Source organism: Aplidium turbinatum, chromosome 11 (assembly GCF_918807975.1).
Source record: "Aplidium turbinatum chromosome 11, kaAplTurb1.1, whole genome shotgun sequence".
Taxonomy (NCBI): Eukaryota; Metazoa; Chordata; class Ascidiacea; order Aplousobranchia; family Polyclinidae; genus Aplidium; species Aplidium turbinatum.
Genome location: NC_137482.1, coordinates 14140826 through 14161037, shown reverse-complemented (window position 1 = coordinate 14161037; position 20212 = coordinate 14140826). Strand labels below are relative to the sequence as shown.

The window sequence follows — 20212 nt, the reverse complement described above, 5'->3', positions numbered from 1 at the left end:
CAAAGCATTTGCTTTCTTTCAGAAGATCTTGAACATGATGTATCAATGGTTTATGGTATTCAGCAAGAAACTATCAAGTTTTTGAAAAATTGTGTTCCTGACTTAGAGGAAGTAGAGTATTTCACTGATGGATGCGCAGCCCAGTACAAAAACTGCAAGAGCTTTTACAATCTTTGCCATCATGAAGTGGATTTTGGTATCAAGGCATCTTGGTCATTTTTTGCCACCAGCCATGGCAAATCACCTTGTGATGGCATTGGTGGCACTGTCAAGCGCTCAACTGCCCTGGAAAGTTTACGCCGCCCATATGCACACCAGATTTTAACAGTAAAAGATATGATGACTCACTGTATAACCAAAATTCCAGCCATCCATTTTGTTGAACTTTCATGTCAAACTCTCTTAAAACTTAGGACAGAATTGCAGACACGATTTAATCATGCCTCTACCATCAAAGGCACAAGAAGTTTCCACTATTTCAAGCCTGTTTCCCCAAATAAAATTGGAATGAAACGATTTAGTCTTGCTTCGACTTATTCTTTAATTTCAACAACAACTTTGGCACCAACATCTTCACCAGCAATTACCAGCGGCTCTTTCATTGCAGCTCTTTATGATAGGAAATGGTACATTGGTATAGTGCAAAGCATTGATCAAGAGCAAGAAGATTGTTTTATAAAGTTTATGCATCCAAATGGCCCATCTTCGTCTTTTTTCTGGCCTGAAAAAGATGATTTCTGTTGGATACCATTCCAGCATATTATCTGCATCACTGAGGTGCCTTCATTAGCAACAACAAGAGGATTTTATCGGATTGATGCAGCATCCATGAAGAAAATACAGAGTGGTTTGGAAAAAGCTTCATCCTGGAATGTTTTAGCAGAGAATGTACACCAATAATCTCTTTGACTTTTGTATAGATCCAGTTTCATTTCCCTTTTCACAACACTGATACATTTGATGTGAAAGGGCTTCCTTTCTGGGATTGATATGAAATAAGGAAACCTGGATAATGGGTACACCTTGACGTTGGTGTCCAGGCTTTTCACTAAGGTACCCAGAATGTGAACCTCGACTATTTGTGTTTTCTTAACAGCTCAAATCTGATTAATGTTAACATTTTGTAAAACCAAATAGTTTTAAAGTTTCAAGTTTTATTTAAGAGACTAGTTAATTTTGAATCTTGTTATTTTTGCATCTCTAAAAAAGAATACCATTGATATGTATAAGTAAAAAGTAATCTCCTCATCAAGACCTTTCAAACAAAAAAAAAATTTTTGAAATTCAAGTTACCCATTTTGAGTTACAGACATTTGAAATGTTGTCACGCATGACTGCACATAAAAAAGCGATAGAACTTTGGCCCCAATTTTCAAGGTTCAAAGGTCAAAATTCAGGATAACTACTTATAAATCTCATTCAGCACACTTACTTATGTGATCTTGCAAACTATTAGAAAAAAATGTTGACAGGTTTTCAAGTTACAAGAGTTTGAGTAATCAAGAAATGTTATATGCAAAAATACTATGCAAAATTCAATGGAAACACTAGAAATTTCAACTTGCGATAACTTTGCCAATACTAGTCCGATTTCAAAAATTGAAAGTTTTCTGAGCTCAGAATGCTGAGATCTATGTAACTGCAAAGTTTCAATGTGAAACTCTAGGGTGTGGTTAAAAAGTCAATTTTTTCTGGATCACTTGAAGAATACAGACCCCTGGGTAATTTTCCGATTGTGGCCGTGCTAACTACTGATACGGTATATAGCCTACATAATTTTTCAATTTAGGCACGTTTTAAACTTTTCAAGGTTTTGCCACGTCTTCCCGTTCATTAACGTGCTGGGAGGTATACATGTATCGATTTTTGTAGTTAGTATCTTTTTCGTCCCGGACGCGTTAATGACGAAAAATAAAATGATTGATTGATGTGACCGTGTTTGCAGAACGAAGCAATACATTTTTGCTCTCAACAAAATGCACTTTGGGTCAAAATTTAGTTAAAAAAAAAAGAACGCTTCTGGGTAGTATCGAACTCAGTCCCTCTAGAATAGGAAGCGGCGACGTACCACACGCGCCACATAACGAGTTGAATAAAATGGTTGGATTCAGAACTTATATGCGCGCTTCTCATCTTTTGCTTTGAAAGAGAAAAAGAAAAAAAGTGACTGGACAATGACGTAATGACGGTCAAATAGTGTTTCAGATTCAAAGACCGGCGCCGGTCAAATAGCCACTGCCTTCTTTTTTTTTCTAACTACAAAAGGATATATACAAACTGATATGAATGAATCAACAAGTGAATAAAAAAGTTTCAAAACGAATTAAAAAAGTTTTTTCTAGTCATTATTTTTAACAAATTCCTTTCATTTCTTAGCACAAATTCTCTGAAAAATTCACACCTTCTAATAGGCTGTAAGATTACGTTTCGCTGAAGTCCGAAGTTAAAAATTAAATCCAGTCTCATTGTCGCACAACAATCAGTCAAGTTTCAAATCATCATCTCAACCAACCCTTCAAGACAACTTTCCACTTTCACTTTACTACGCTACGCTGAAGAGGTCGGGAGATCGAAACACTGGCCTTTGTCCGTAGTTGCTTTTCATAATGTCTTTTTAGACATTCTTTTTGGGTCAATAATGTCTTTTTAGATATTACTTTTAAAGAAATAAAAAGGAGTCAAAAGGCATGTAAATTTCACTCTGTGTGGAGCTACATGTACTTGAGAGGTTAACTGTTATTCTTTTATTCACAAATTAAAAAAACTTAACTTTATTACTCACATTTGGAAAGATTTAAAAAAATGGGCTGTAGGCTACTCAAATTAAAAATTGATGACAAAAATGCACTTTGGGTCAAAATTTAGTTAAAAAAAAAAAAATAGAATGCTTCCAGGTAGTATCGAACTCATTCCCTCTAGAATGGCAGCCCGAGACGTTACGTATGCGCCACGGACTGAGTTGAAGAAAACGTGTTGAATTTAAGACTTAAGGCACTTATCGTCTTTTGCTTTGAAAGAGAAAAAGAAAAAAGTGCTTATGTAGTGACGTCATGACCGGTCAAATAGTGTTTCAGATTCAAAGACCGGAGCCGGTCAAATAGCCACTGCCTTGTTTTTTTCAACATTATGTTCAAATAAAAAAGGCTAAGCAGGGTTTATTGCTAAGAACCAAGTTATCGTAGTTGTACACCAAACCGTAAGCACTAAGCAGGCATGATGATTCTCCTACCGCAGTCTACAACTCACACATTCTACAACTAACGCAGTCTACAACCAACGCAGTCTACAACTCACACGATTAGCCGCAGTCTACAACTCACACAGCAAAAAGTTTAGTTCAAAAGTCAAAACTAACTTTAATGGCTAGCCTATATACACTCATACATCTAGTCAGTTTTAGAAATTTTGGTTAAACACACACTGAACCTTGCTAGCTAGACGCTTTACCATAAAGGTAATTTTGAACCAAAATCTTTGCTGTGAGCCCATATAGGCCTACTAAGCTCTTGTTTTTGTATAGGCTATAGTTATATTACATATATATTAACTACCATACCAACATAAGCATGTATATTGTATAATTATATATACGTGTTACTATTTGTAGCTTTCTGAGGCTTCTGTGTAAGGATTTAAAATGGTGCTGAAAGCACACGCAGGTTATTTTTACTGCTTTACTACATATTTTCTGGACCTGGGTTTTTTTTGCCTCATCTGGGGTTTTTTAAGCACACAATCTAAGTTTATTGGAAATTTGTCGCTGGCATCCCTGGTTGAAGGCTTTTCCGGTCAGTTAAGCTTGAGCCGAGGTAAACTGAAAAGTTACAAAATTTTAATACTGGTATAAGGTTCAACTCAATTAGTGAATAGCAGCTGGTTAGAGTCTCAGAGTCAGATAGTGATTTTGATTTTTGTGGCCCTGCTAACTACTGATATATAGCCTACTACATAATTTTTCATTCAGGCACGTTTTAAACCTTTCAAGGTTTTGCCACCTTTTCCCGTTCGTTAACGTGCTGGTAGGTTTGTATCGATTTTTGTAGTTAGTATCTTTTTCGTCCCGGACGCGTTAATGACGAAAAATAAAATGATTGATGATTGATTGATTGATAGACTCAGTATCAGCAAGAGTAAAGGCTGAAAATTTTCCAGTCAAAATACAATCTAAAATGAAAACCATATTATTTGCACTTCGGTGTAAGGATCTACCATATCTGGTGGATCAACAAATTACACAGGCCAACAAAAAAATTTGGTTCTAACATTAGACTGATTTTAGAATATGCCAGTTTAATGTCATCAGTGGATGAAGGTGTATCAAATTAGGTGTATCAAATCAGATGAAGGTGTATCAAATTGTGGCAGCTGACATAGATCACCTTACAGGTCTTTCGTTGCCATCCTTGTCTGTCCATCAGTGGCCGATCCATCGAAAGGAAGAAATGTATAAACTATCTAGGTGTAACTTTGGATGAGCGATTGACATGGGATAGTCATATTATTAATCTTAGAAAGCAGCTTGCAAAGGTCTGCAGCATAGCATTTAAGCTGAGATACATTGCCCCCTTAACAATATTACAAACCTTATTATGCTTTGTTTCAATCCAAGATCCAATACTCGATTATAAATTGGGGAAGAGCAAACTCTACATTGCTTGCTCCACTACAAGTGTTACAAAACAAGTTCATTCGATCCTGCTTTCCGCAAACATTTTAAAATTTCCAGTAATGATCCTAAGAGTTTGCCGAAGTCGCTGACTGCAGTTTCAGCAAATATTTTAAAAGGGTTAGGGTTAGGAAAAGATCGAGAAGAAAAAATTAAGAAATAGCCGAAGTCGCTGATCGGAGTTTCCGCAAACAAACGGAAAAGATCGCGAGAAAAAAATAGAACAAAGCCGAAGTCGCTGATTGTAGTTTCCCTTTATCCGCAGTTTTCGCAAACATTTAAAAATTTCTGGTAATGATCGTAAGTGTTTGCCGAAATCGCTGATCGCAGTTTCCGCAAACATTTTAAAAGGGGTTAGGGTTAGGAAAAGATTGAGAGAAAAAAATGAAAAAAAGCCGAAGTCGCTGATTGGAGTTTCCACAAACAAAAAAACTGAAAATATCAAGAGGAAAAAATAGAACCGTTTTTCCGCAGTTTCCGCAAGCATTTTAAAATTTCCAGAAGAATTTCCTTTGAGTTTTTGTTTGTTTGCGGAAACTGCGATCAGCGACTTCGTTTTTTTTAATTTTTTCTCTCGATCTTTTCAGGGTACGAACTGAGGGTACAAACTGTTCAGGATACGAACTAGGTTGTATCCCTTTTGTTGCAATTATTGCTAGAAAAGAAAAAAAGCTAATCAATTTTCTGTTACAATTAGCTGACGTAGCAACCACCAACTCAATGTTTAGGAACATAATTTTGCACATGAATGCATATTGCATAAATAATAGTTAACGTATTCTTAAACCAATACACGTTCTGCAAGAAAATTTTTATGGCTATTTTTATGTAATAAAATTCATTTTTGCCATAAAAACCCGAGCGGGCTGGATTTTATTAAAACAACAGGCTTTTTACAGCCTTTATCGGCACTAGTAAGAGTGGGGTGGCCAGTTCCTTTCTCTTGGCCGCCTTTCTTTCAGTAACTATGCCCACCCAATTCATTACACCCTGCTTAGAGAGGTAAGCAGTGTTTTTCAATAACCAGCTTAAGCCGAGAGTTGAACCAGGAATGTATGATTAGAAAGTGAGCGTCTTATCTGCTGCGCCATCCCACCATTACGTTATATGTAATAAGATTGACTTATTTATTTTATTCAGTAACAGTTGAAAATAACTTTGAACATACGTTGTAGCTTTAAAGCATTTATTTAAAGTTGAATCAACACAGACAATGGCTACTGAAAATGATGATGTTCCTGTTGAAAAACTGAAAGAACATGAAGTTGCTGGTGATGATGAATTGACACCTGGTTATAAAGCTCCTGCTAAAGTGGACTTAGAAACTTTAAAAACCATGGATGCTGATGATGAGAGCTTACAAAAGTACAAACAAGATCTTCTAAAAGGCTCTGAAGGTAATCTTGTTTTTTTAAGATGATAAATGATTATAGTTTGTTTGGCTAAATTTATGCAACCACCTTCAAAAATCCTGATCCATGGACCGCATTGTGAAGCTGGGATGAAGACTAATTTTATGCCCTGACAAGACTGAGATGAAAAATAGAACAGCACGGAAGTCAATGCTCAAAATATTATGATTTTTTAGATTAAGTGTAGATTTATAATATACAGAAAAGTGAAGTGCCATTGTCACTTGCTATGTAACTCTTTTCAGTTATTGAAATGGTGTCCCTGTATCTGCACCCATGTGTGTATGTGCAACTGTGCGTATTAGGATTGTTGTAGCTGGATGATGGGGACTTAATGGCTGTTTATGGTCTTTTGTAGTCGTCCTGATTGTGCCCTTTCATTTTACAACATATTGTTTTGTTCATTCTATTGTCAAGAGTTTACTTTATTGTCAATATCAAAATCGATTTTACTTGTTAAAGCTTTTTGTGTAACTGTGACAACATTTCAGCATGGTCATTTTAGTCTAACAGATGTAGGTTATTTGATAAAAATACATGGGAAAAGGTGTCAGCTTCACTTTTGTTCTGAATCCCTTTTTTCTTTTTTAAAAAGTTTAAAATAAACTAAAGTTTATTTTAAGGTTATTTTAAGACCTACTTTGTACACACACACAGCAACACATCGTATCTTTTTACAAGATATTTAAAATTTTGTGATAAATTTTTTTTGTGACTACAGTATTATGCCAACGCAACTTCCAACAAATATGCATGTCATTTTTTTTAGAAAACTACCCAAAATGGCATGCAGGTTAACAGTTAATTCAGATTATGCCAACTGCTGTTTGTTTAAACTATGCCAACATTCATGGATTTAATATAAAACAGTTTACAACACATGTCACATATTTAACAGGGTTAGTTATATATGTAAAATCCACATCATAGCTTATACGGTACTTTACAAAGGTGACAAGTCTATAAAAAACAAAGATAAAAGTGAACAGGCCCAACTCACTCATAGTAACTGTAATAGTTGGTTATTGGAGAATTTAATAATTCTCAGAAAAGTTTCGTAGGACAGTTCTGATGTCATCAGGCAAGTTTGCTAATAAAAAGAGACTTTATCTAATTAGATTGGCTATGAAAGGTATTGATTTAGAAAGGTGCCAAAATAAATTTGTCATTAAGGAAGTACACAATTAGAATGCTAAGTAATGTTAAAATGGTTTGTTTTTATTATTAAAAATAGCTTTTTGTATTTTCAAAATCTGCAGTTTGTGTGTTCCATGTCTAAGCAAGTTATGCTGAAAACAGTGAAAACTTGTGTGATATATCATTTGTAAGGAGGATGAACTACTGTTTGTGTAGCAAGAAAGTTACATTTTTATTTGTTTTATTTAGAACAACTGGATGAAGGAGGGAACAATGTCTTAGTAAAACAATTATCAATTTGTGTAGAGGGCAGAGATGATATAGTATTAGATCTTACAGGTATGCATTTTAAATTCAATGTAAATGTGCTTAAATGTGATTTATTGTTCTTTGAAGGTTTTGTCTAAATCTTTTAATTATAAAAATATCAGTTTTGTTGTTAGGCTACAGTACATGCGAGTCCCAGGCATATACAACGTCTTGTTTAGTTTTATGACATTGTGATTTTAAATCTGAGGAACGGGATGAAAGATCCATGTGAGGCATTGTATTTTATATGTGTACTATATATACTTAAAACCTTTTTTGCATATAATGCTGATTACCAGCAAGACTAGTGATTTAGATAACTGAGAAAATATATTATGTCATCGAAATTTAATACTATGTCTTACTCCTTTCAAAGATCGTGCTATTTGGCTCTGCTTCTTTGTGCTGAACCATTATTTTAGACATTTTCACCAAAGAAGTTAAGCACATTTTGATTTTTGATTGTAGAACTATTTAAATTAACTTTAGTGTATTTTTAGTAATACTACTGTAGAGCAATAAAATGTAAACTATGTGATTGTGAAATGAAATATTGTCATCTATTCCGCAAGCTTTTCGGAACTTTTTGCACAAAAACATTGAAAATATGCACGTTGATAAACAATAAACGGGTCTGCTACTATTCGGTGAGAGCCTTTTTCGGTGAGAGCCCTATTCGGTGATTTTTTGAATTTTTTTTTGAAAATTATCGGGTACCGTAGCCTAATTAAAACCCCTAACCCCAAACCCAAAAACCCAAACCCCCAAAAAAACCCAAAACTCCCAAAAAAACCCAACCCCCCCGAAAAAACCAAAAAAAAAAAAAACCCAAAAAACCCCAAAAACCCCCTAACCCCTATCCCCTAACCCCTATCCCCTAACCCTATAATGGCAATGATAATTAGGCTACGGCGTGCAATAATTTTAAAAAAAAACTCACCGAATAGGGCTCTCACCGAATAGGGAACTCACCGAATCGGACTCACCGAATCGGGCCATTCCGACAATGAACATAGTTTGAATTAAACAAAAATATATTTTGGTTTAAGGCTAGCTTTGGCATTGGTGTCTAGTGCACAATGACTGAAAAATGTTAGTGTGCCGCCATAGGCGCCTAAGCCGTGGGGGCCAGGCCCCCACGCATATTTCTGCGTTGGAGCAACTTTTTATGCTGCATTGATACATGAAACAATAGATGAACTAGCGATCGGCAGCAAGAAAACATTTTTAAATGCAAACCGCAACAGCTTCGTGATAAATAATCACTAGAACGAGTGGCGATGCTACAATCTCACCCCAGACAAAAAAATCTGTCATTTTCACATTGATTTAACGTCTGCAGACGTTAAATCCATGTAAAAATGACTGATTTTGCTGCCTGAGACATAGCAAAAATCTACTATTTTGCGTCGATTCAATGTCATCAAATGTTGAATGCACCCAAAAACAACATAATTTGCTACGTTGACGCAGCGTGCGATTAGCTTAATGCGCTTGCAAACAGACTCGATGTCGCTTTCGAAAGTCGAAACCTCTGCAGAGAATTGTCGCGGCAGTAAATCGCTTGCTGTGAAAATGAACTTGAAGTCTCGGCCCGAGGTAACCACTAACCAACGTAACAAGGGCTGGTACAAACCGCATTGCGCACACGTGGCATAATCAACGCAGTAACGGACTCACGCAAAGTGCATGGCGCACACACGACCGTTGCAATAGAAACCCGATCAAAGACGGAAATATGCGCATTTTTTGTTTCATCTGCAACACGAAAACGGGCGTATTACAGCCAATTGAAACTTGAAAGCTGGTCAATGATAAGTTGCGATGTTGTAGTGAAAAGGGAGCAATGTCAAGTCGAAAACTTAATCAAACGTCTCTTCGTAACTATTCTTCAAGGGCTGTTTACGGATGTCAGAAACTTTTAAATTTATTCAAGGTGACGTGCTGTTCGCTGTTGAATTGATGTAAACATGAATGATTTTACTTTCAACAGGTATATTTTCAAGCGTATGATCAAGTTAGTATTTTCATTCCATTTACAGTATATATTAGGGTGGGTCGCAAAACGGACTCTTTCACCAAATCGAAAACCTCAAATTGTTATTTGAAAATAGGCCCCAAAAAACACTCCATGCCAAATCTGAGCTCATTTGGTCTAGAAATAGCTTGCGAAAATGCATTTGAAATTTCCCAAAATCCTGGTTTTTCAGGAAAAATGCTATTTACCATTTTTTCTCCACAACTTAAAAAAAAATACTCTGTCACACTATATTGATGAAATGCATGCCCTTATACAATTTAGATGTCATTACACTCCTTTAAAGGTCAATTCAACTAGGATTATGTCTCAAAACTACTTGCTTGAAAATGTGAAAAACACGTGAAATATGCATGATGTCGAATACAATTGAAATAATGTGTATTGTATACTGCAGTGTATTATACTGTATACTAGTGTGTATAGGCTAAAAGTAATTGATAAAATGCTTGCAGCACACATTTGATGCATTTTCTCAATTGTTTGAAGTTTTATAGCATTCAAGCTGAATTATATAGAACCATATTATGCAAAAACATATATGAAAGCAGTTCGGCTGCAGTCAGTCAATTCATTCATCAATGGTTGCTCTATCATAACTGCCACTTTTGTGCACAAATAAAAGCCTTCTTTGAATCAGATGTTGGATGAATGGCTCTTGAAGTAAGCTTCGACAGAATTTGGCCCTTCCTACGATGATGTCCCACAATACAAGTTTGCTGGATTCGATCACCAGTTGACGGCTCGCTCGATGGACTGAGTATGATTGTCAAATTTCCCAAAAAACAATCTTTGTTTGTGAATTTTTTAATAGAAAAGTAACCCCTATCTGCTGTCACCAGTGGTTCCGTATGGTGTGGTTGAGACCAGTCAATTAAGTCGGAGTAATCTTTGGTATCAAAGTTGAGTTTCGGTACACAGAATTGCCTCACTCGATCATCTCCAAACGTAGAATCTCCACTGATATTCCTGATGATTTCCACTGCCTTTTTTCTCATGTTTGGGTCTGAATCTGCAACCATGGCCAAGATCAAATTTTCACTATGAGCAGAGTAGGCGTTTCTTTCCAGGTATGGCCTAATTATGTCTTGTGAAGCCTTGGGAAGCAACTTAAACAGTTGGATTTCTTCAAAGATGTGGGCTGGAGCATCTTTGTACAAGAGTTCGCACTTAATGTCAAACCATAATGAAGCATAGTTTGTAATAATTTTAGTGCCTCATAATTTAGTGCCTCAAGGTTGGCCTTCACATTATCAACTAGACCATGTTCACTAACATACAACTGGCGTACTCTGGAGGCCAAAGTCAACCATCGAGCATGGTTTAATGGGCCGATCTTGTTTAAGGGTTTAAGGGCTCGAATCGAGCTGGTACAGGTCCATTTCGAATAGCTGCACAAACATTATAGCCTACAGATACCGTTGATCATCCGATAAATCATGGACAATCTCTTGAGGTAGTTCTTGGATAGGTGGGGTATTTTCAATCGGTTGGAAATTGATGTCGATAGGCAGGTATTCAGCAGACTTACAAAGCTTCCCAATAGGTCCCTTGAATGACCTATCACCGGTAGTATCTCCATCAAGTTTGATAAAAAGGTGCCGGAATGGCAACTCATTGGTGAGCAGCATACATATCAGACAGACAAGCTGATGGTCCAAATGCTTTTCTAATAATGCGATAACCCCGCCATGCATTCGAACGTTAACATTTGTTGAGTCACATCCGATGAAGTTCAAACAGGTCAGCCAATTTTTTTCTTTTAGGGCAGCCGATAAGGATTGTTAAATGTCCTTATTCTGTCCGCTTTGAGGGGTGAAGTGAGTTAGATACCTGCCACCAGGCTGTTTCACTACAGAATAATGTTCCTCTTTGGCCAGGTGCTTCTCGCTACTTCCTGGTCGTGGAACAAGTGTTTGATGTTTACGGCCATAAAAAAACACACCCTGGATCAATGCCAGGCACACTACGATGGAATTGCAATTCACATTTTCGTTTCTAAGATATTCCTTATCACTTTGGATTTTATTCTCATCAAATATAATTGATGATTACTTCACAAGTAATTATTTGTAAAGTATCATCTCCCGTTACGATGCCGAGATCAACTAAGAGAGCGGTACATATCGCTGCTGTTGCTCGAATGGACATACCATATCTTTCACTTTCATGTACAGTATTTTCAAAAATCTTCTTTTGTCCAAGCCAATCGAGAACTTGATACGTTTTTGGCATTGACAGTTCTGGCACATCTGCAACAACATCCCCAAATGAAGATGTAACAGAGGAAACAATTGACTACGAGTCCTCGGTATCATCAGAATTAGTAGAGTATCCCTGAATGTCACTGGCAAATGTTCTGCAATGTGCAGCTGCGAATCTAGATCCTTGGATGATGCAACATTGCATAATTTAGCAATTTTTTCACATTTTATAGTAGATTTTGACATAATTATGAGGTGAATTGTGACCATTAAAAGGGTATAGTGGTATCTAAAATGTATAAGGAGATGCATGTCACCAATATTGGATCACAGAATAATTGTTTTTAAGATGTGGATAAAAAATGATAAATGCCATTTTCGCCCAAAAGTCTGGATTTTTGGAAATTTCAAATGCATTTTCGCAAGCTATTTCTGGTCCAAATCAGCTCAGATTTGGCATGGAGTGTTTTTTCGGGCCTATTTTCGCATATCCATTTGAGGTTTTTGAATTGATGAAAAAGTCCGTTTCGCGACCCACCCTAGTATATATTATATACCTTTTAGTAAACCTTTTCGTCTCTTGTTTCATGCTAATAAATCTAGTTCGTTGCTAAACTTTATGTTGTGCTTAGCTTAAAGAGTCGCAGTCCATCAACCGCTAGCCTACGCAGACGCATAGCATGTGTTTTGGTCGAGTTTTGTTTATAATAATTAACGGTAGGTCGAACGTAGCGATAACTCCGAGTGTGGCAATAAAAGCAATCCTAGTGTGACGACATACTGTAATTACGTCATCCATCTGCGTGACATTTCGCTGAATTTACGTTGCTGCTGATGAAACACGCTTTCGCCCCCACGGCCAAAAAAATAGTTAGGCGCCTAGGCGTGCGCACTTTTTTTCATAACTTGTCACGTCAGCATTCTTTGGTTGATGAAACGTTTTAGAGTTTAAACAAGTTAATTTTGTATACATGCAGTAGATGCGCTTATTTATTACACTTTTATGTTTCATACACTTATACAGTACACTTTTAGTTTCTTTTATTTATGCATCAACATGCATTTGTCATCTAATTTCCAAAAATCTTGTCATGCTCTTTTAACACCGGCAAGCAAAACCGTGCCCTTAGTTTCTTTAGCAAACGTCTTGTGGCGACAGAAGTTCTTTTAATCACATTATGCACATAAAATATTGACTTAAGGTGAAAGTAAATGTTTCGTGCTACATTATGTACACAGATAAAAAGGCATGTCTCAACTTACATCGGAGTAAATTTGTGGTGTTGTAAATAAGCAGTTTACGCTGACGACTTTCCGCTGTGCAAGCAATAATGTTCAGTTGAATTTAGAACTTACCAATTCACTTTCATGTTATGCAATTGTCGACATAATTTGTATTCACTGTGTTAATCTGTGCGGTGCACTGTTTAGTTTCTATTTTTTCACAAGCTGACACAACAAATTGTTGTTTTAGGTGATTTGGGTGATCTTAAAAGTAAATCTGTAAAAATAAAAGAAGGTTCTACCTACAAATTGAAAGTTGCTTTCCGAGTAAGTGACATTGTTGCTGCGGTTATTTTGTAGAACTTTATGTACCGTACGGTACTGTAAGAACTTTATGAACTTTGCACTTTATGTAGCTGCAAAAACAAAAGAGGTCTTAGGTGAAACAAAACTTTTTTTCGTATATATATTTAGGATTGCATGGAATTCCAATCTTTTCTACTTTACCAACTTTTAACTTAGAACTGTTTTCTCATTTGTTTTACAATTGGATTTTAGATTCTTGCAACTGGAATCATTGTGTAAGCCACCCATGCTGCAGTAACTTAAAATATCCTGAATCAAATTCACAAATGTTAGCTGAACCCATGGTTTGTTATGGATATAAGTGACTAACTGACTAATTCGAAACAACAAAAATGCACACACAAGATAGCAATTCTGTTGCCAGCGGCAAAAATGTGACAGATCAAGCAATTGACGATTTCTCTTTTATTTAAATAGCAATGATGGACATGAGCTCTCTTGTGATTTGACGTGTTTGTTTAATTTTTCAGGTGCAACGGGACATTGTTTCGGGATTAAGATTTTTTAATGTTACTTTCAGAAAAGGCATAAAAGGTACACACCAAGTTTAGTTGTTCTCTTCTACTTATACTGCGCATCTTCTCGAAATTTTCCACTGCATTTAATTGAATTCTGTATAGACTAACTGTTGTTGATATAATATGCAATTATGCATGATTTGAAAAGAATGCAACCTTAACTTTGTGAACCTACTTTCCACCCCCAGGTTTTTAATCAGTCTCCCATTTATATGCAGTTGACAAGAGCACGTATATGGTTGGAAGTTACGGACCTAAGAAAGAGCTTCAAGTGTATACAACATCAGCGGAGGAGGCGCCGAAAGGAATGGTATCGCGAGGTCATTATACCGCCAAAAGCAAATTTTGCGACGACGACAAAAACATTTACTTGGAGTGGCAATGGTCTTTCGATATTTCAAAGGACTGGTAACAGATTTGTTCCACGACTCGCAAATGTACACTGAATACACCGTGTGCTAAGTTGGCAATTGTCATTATTCAAGACTCCACTGAAACGCAAAAACTTTTTTCTTTTAATCGTGACGTCAATTATCCTATTTCTATCAAACTGAAGTTCTACGATTTCCAAACGTCGAACACCACACACTACGGTTCGAACATCGCGGCTGTGTTGCCGTGCGTTGATCAAGTAAAACCTGAGTGTCTTAGCAGCGTTTTGCACTATTGTTATAAGTTTTTGTAATTTTGCCATAGTGATTCGTTGGAGTTCGAGTGTCATAACAGAATGTCGGGTTCAATTTCTTTTTATGTTGACACGCTTCCTTCAAACGTGGCTTATATAATTAGCTTTCACGGCTGGTCGTATGTTTGTATTTGACCGTTGTTTCTGTTTGTGAATCGTACCAGGAAACAAATAGTTGAATGCTTGGAATCAAACTGTTACGCCAATGTGAAGCTCTCTTAAACTACTGCTATGTAATTTCCTTCCTGTATGAAGTAAGCAATCACTAATGGCACCTGTCTCAGCACGCCGCATTAAATTCTCTTCATTTCCATAGGTTAGTTCTTCATAAAGCATGCAGTGACGACATTTTTGTTACATCCACTCCATATAAACCAAAAGTATGAGGCAACAATTTTATGAGAGAGTTTATGTCAAAGCAAAAAAAACGAAAACCATTATTTTTGAAAATTGCTGTGACAAAATACGTAAGAAGTCTACATAGATACATTTCGTGTGGTTTACGCCATACTTGTGACACTACTAACTTTTTATTCATGACGAGTCGTCGCTGTTTGTCAATGGTTATGTAAATATATCGGTAGCAAATTTCTCTGGTACGGTCACACTACGTAGCCTACATTAAATGTTATTAGTTGGATCTGTGTTCGCTTGTAAGATGTATTCAGTGGTACATATTTCACATTCAAGTATGCGCTTTGTAAGCTATCAGTTGCTACACCAGGGGTGTCCAAACTTTTCTCCAAGCCGGCCAAATTTTATAGTGCGGAAGTGCCTGATAACAATTTCTGATAATCTGGTTTTGCGCGAAAAAAGGTGCATTATTTGGTAGTATGTTCTTTAATGTTATTTTCATACAACAAAGCAATATGCAGGTTTAAATATTTTGTTATACTGTGTAGGTTAAGTTGCATATCACGGGATGTGATAAGTTAAAGTGCCTCTGACAGGTAAATAAGTTCGCTAAATTTACCTAAGGGACCGTTCAAATATTACGTAACGCTATCGAGGGGGAGGGGGGGGGTTATGAAAAGCGTTACGGTAGCGTCACATCGGGGGGGGGGGAGGGGGTTCAAGCAAAACGTTACGTAACGCCTACGAGTACGGTAGTTTATTTGTGCTGGCTGGTATCGTCGTTTGGATACTAAATTAAGCAGAAATCATATCCAACAGCACCTATTCAGCACCAACAAAATCTCGATCAAGTATCAGCTACGGTACTGTAATTCCCGTAATTCCATACAGGTTCTAAGTGCTCAAAACCTCGCATTGCGAAATTGCAAGGCAGCATTCTTACATCACAAAGCTTGCTTTGATGTGAGTGAACAACATTAGGGTTGCCAGATGGCCTTTTTTTAGGCCAAATTCCAAAAATTTGGCATTTTTAAATTGCAGTTGGCTTAAAAAAATTTGATGCAGAAAATCTGGCCTTATTTGGCCCTTTTTATGGCTTCAAATTTTGACCGGTTTAGAAAGTATTATTTTAAATAAATTGCAAATAAAAGTATCACTTAAAGCAGTGGTTTTCAACCTTTTTGGTGGAACGGAACCCAATGAAACATTCCAAAAGCTCGAGGAACCCCTGTTCAATAATTTAATTACCTTATGCAAAGCTTCAAGTAGAGAATGTGTTAGCTGTGGACAAGGTGGTTCTATTGAGTTGAACCGGGTGGGCTACATAACGTTTTAATTCCAAAAAAAGAATATAGCTAAAATTTCATGTCTCAAACGTAAGCTTTAAGGTGCATACAAACCAAGATATCAGCACGTGTTTCCACGTCATAATTTTGATATAAACTGGCAAAACGGGCTTTGTAATGGAAAAGCGTCACGTGGGGGAGGGGGGTTTGACAACAACGTTACGTTGGGGGAGGGGTGTCAAAAATTCGGAAAAACAGCGTTACGTAATATTTAAACGCTCCCTAAGATACCAAAAAGATGACACTAACAAACTTCTCTGACCAGCAAATCGTAAAAAACATCAACAGGCTACTAAGTTACACGCTTCCAAACTTTCGTTGACATCTGGCACTCATTCAATTGCGAAAATGAAAACGGCAACACCGCTGTGACGTCACAGTAAGCGGGAAGGATACATTCTTTCTCTGTGGTGACTTGGTAAGGTATGGTACGGCTACTGCAAAACGTGAATGTGTGGGGCTCTGTTGGTCTAAAGCATGTGCAAATTAAGAATTACCGAAATGAAAAAGTGAACTTATTATTACTAGCCTATCAGGTTTCGATCAAATAGGTTGAGTTTACTTTTATCAAACTGCATCTCAATTCAATTGAAATTGCAGTTTCATATGGCTACAATTTTAATAATTTTTTATTTGTCCTAATCTGACTATAGCCATTTGCAGTGTAACAACAGCATCTCACAAACAGTACCTATAATTTATGGTTGAGGCAATGCCTACAAATTGCTGTTTATGTGTCAGTGACAAAGACCGTGTGCTTTCTTTTTACGCTTTCCCACAAAACAAGGTGCTGAGAAGAAAATGGTCCAAGTTTTCTTCAAGTGTTCGAAAAGTGGAATGGGCCATACAAAACTAGACGTAGGCCTATATGTTCTCTTCACTTCACTGAAGTTGATTTTGTTAATACCACTCAAGTAAAAATGCCTACAGGCATGTGTTGGAGTGGATACTACAAGGTGATGCTTTCGGGAGCAACAATCGGATTGTGCTGCCGTCATGCATTGTTTGGCGAATTCGAAACAATTTTTCAGATCCAGATGGTCGTTACACCGGATTTCAATGGCCAACTGAAGGCACATTGTGAGAGAGAGAACTTTTATTTATTTTTGAATAGTGATGATGAATTAAATATGAATGATGATTCGTACGATTTCTTCATTTTTCACTTCAAGTATATTTTAGGTTTTGTAGGAACGTATTCAGTACAGTTTTATTACACTGCAAAAAACAATAAATCTTTGAAAAAAGCAACCGCTTGTATCAACTCCGACCAAACTGTGATCCACCAATTACATCTAGGAAACGTTTGTTTCATCCGTTGCTAACGACGTCCACTTAGGATGACGTAATACCACCAAAGTCGTCCCAGAGCAGTGAAATATGGAGTTTCACCTGTGGTGGCGCTGCGGAGCAGTCGTTTGATATAAATTACGCTCTAACCAGTCGAGCTACGAGGTTAAGATTAAAAAGTTCGCCAAGTATAATTCTGAGCTAGGAAATGCTTTAAAAAGTTACTATACTTGGATCTAACCTGTCAGGGGCACTTTAAACTATATAGCCTCATATTTGGTCACAGCGGTAAACCATAATCTCTTCGTGGGAAAATTGTAACATAAGATTCCCGTATCCGTTCGTCTGTATGTAATGACCGAAAGAAACACCCAACGGTTTTATATGACGTTTGATTTGGTGAACAAAATTGTCGGGAACAATATTAGCCTCTTTTCAATGCCCAGGTCAAGTCTGGTTCGGAGTTAAAGATAGACCAGCGTAAAACATCACGTATGCAAGAGTCGCTCAATTGTGATTTCAAGCGGTTTCTGTTTAAGTTCATAACCGTGAACGTCTGCTCCCACAAATATGTTGAGCCCAGGGATACCTAGACACTAAGTCCAATATCCCTAGTTGAGCCGAACAAGCTCAACGTTTTATTTGCAAAACATTTGCAGTTTTGGAATTTGCTTTTTATCCAGCTGCTGATGAAAAAGCGCGAAGGAAAGGTGTTGCTGTCGGCGTGGCAGTGAAGCTCAATTAGCTGCAGGTGAGCCGGAGCCTCATCAGGATTCACGCAGAAAGAAGGGAATTGCAATGTCAGTGGTGTATCCTGGTTACTTTTCCTTGGCATGCAAAGGAGGGAGGGTCATAGCCAGTGTAGGAGGGTCTGGGGGCATGCCCCCCAGGAAATTTTTGAAAATTGTCCTTAGGTTTTATAGCTTTTCTTGCACTCTGAGTCTTACTTAGCTGATGATTGTTTGAGCTGTTTTGCAAAAAACGAGGTTAAGAACGCACCATGAATCCAATGTCTTAATTTTGTATCTTTATCCTGCATTCAGAGGCGTAGCAGCAGTGGCGTAGCTAGGGGGGGGGGCGGCACTTTCAGACAGGACGTTTTTTTTGTTGATAATGCAAAAGTGCACGGAAAATAGAAGCAAACAAAATGGCAACGTTCAAAACAGTGGCGTAGCCAAGGGGGAGGAGGGGTTTGGGGGTTACAACCCCCCCTTTGGCACGCATGTGACGTCACGATATTGAGAATGATGCTTTCAGTCTCTATGTCTCTAAAACAAGGTTTGCCTAATTTTAAACGAAACTCCATTAAAAGAGCGAGTTTTGCCAGTACCAAACATTCAAATATCTCAGCCAGGAATTAGCAACAAGAAAACATAGAGACTTAGCTTTATTAAGTTAAAGAAAAATTCCCAAGAAAACATGATCTTATCCTTTTGCTATGCCACCGGACAGCACCATTTTGCAGGAATATTTATACTAGGGGATTTATACTCACATTTTTGTTAAAAATGCTCTCAGAATGCACCAAATCCAAAGTAATTTTTGAAAATTTTCTGGGGGAGGCCCCCCAGACCCCCCGCCGCTGGGTGTCGTCTTTGGCGAGGACGCCGTCGGGCTTCGCCCGCCGGCCCTTAAACCCCCCCCCTCTTTTTAAATTAGGCTACTGGTTACGCTACTGGTTCAAAACATACAATAATTCACACTTTAAGTCAATTAAAAAAATTTCATTTTTACATGCTTTTTCTTGAAGGGGCGGCAAAATCTGAATCCGCCCGGGCGGCACATTCCTTAGCTACGCCACTGCGTAGCAGGCGCCCTCCGACCGGAGAGGACTCCTAAAATGTTCGGGCGACGTCGAATGATCTTAACCGCTGTGCTGTGACTGCGAAAATATTCATCAAATTAACGAATTTTTCAAAGACCACCACCAACAAGCCAATTCTGCTGTTTGCAGTACAAAGCTCTTTCAATTGTGATCCATCACAGCCAGTAGCGTAGCCAGGAATTTTGAAAGGGGGGGGGTTGACGATCCTGCGGCTGGGGGGCCTCCCCCAGAAAATTTTGAAAAATTATTTTGAATTTGCTGCATTCTGAGAGCATTTTCAACAAAAATGTGGGTATGAATATTCCTATAAAATAGTGCTGTCCGGTAGCATAGCAAAAGGATAAGATCATGTTTTCTTCGGCATTTTTTCGAAATAAAGCTAAGTCTCTATGTTTTCTTGTTGCTAATTCCTGGCTGAGATGTTTGGTATTGGCAAAACTCGCTCTTTTAATGCAGTTTTATTTAAAATTAGGCAATTTTTTTAGACTGAAACAGGGATATCTAAAGAAGGGGATACGAAGGCTCAGAGCGATTACTGATTCTCATGACACTAGAAGGGCGGTAGTTGGTACCGCGTTAAACATGCGGTTCTTTTTAAAATTGCAGAAAGTTTTGTAGTGCAGCTGGTGCACTCAGCTACACAAGACAGTTAGCAAGTGTTATGTAGATTGTAGAACATATTTAAAGAATACTTGTTTGAAAAGACAATTGAAAGTTTAGCTGTTTTTTTGACAAAACCTTTGCAGTTGGCTAGGTGCAAAGCCAGTATACGGGTAGTTGAATTAACAAGTGATTATGAGCATTCATTGAATATCCGTACCTGGTTGTAATAGTGCAA

The 20212-nt window shown here is 37.5% G+C and overlaps 1 protein-coding gene across 1 annotated transcript; it reads left to right on the top strand.

The window, feature by feature from the left end:
* Nucleotides 1-5810: 5810 nt before the first annotated feature.
* LOC145779519 (rho GDP-dissociation inhibitor 1-like) lies at nucleotides 5811-15441 on the top strand. Its single transcript, XM_082591126.1, has 5 exons — nucleotides 5811-6063; nucleotides 7465-7554; nucleotides 13241-13317; nucleotides 13827-13890; nucleotides 14093-15441. Exons 1-5 carry the CDS (start codon nucleotides 5880-5882, stop codon nucleotides 14284-14286), a joined length of 609 nt encoding a protein of 202 aa, XP_082447252.1. The 5' UTR covers nucleotides 5811-5879; the 3' UTR covers nucleotides 14287-15441.
* The last annotated feature ends 4771 nt before the right edge of the window (nucleotides 15442-20212 follow it).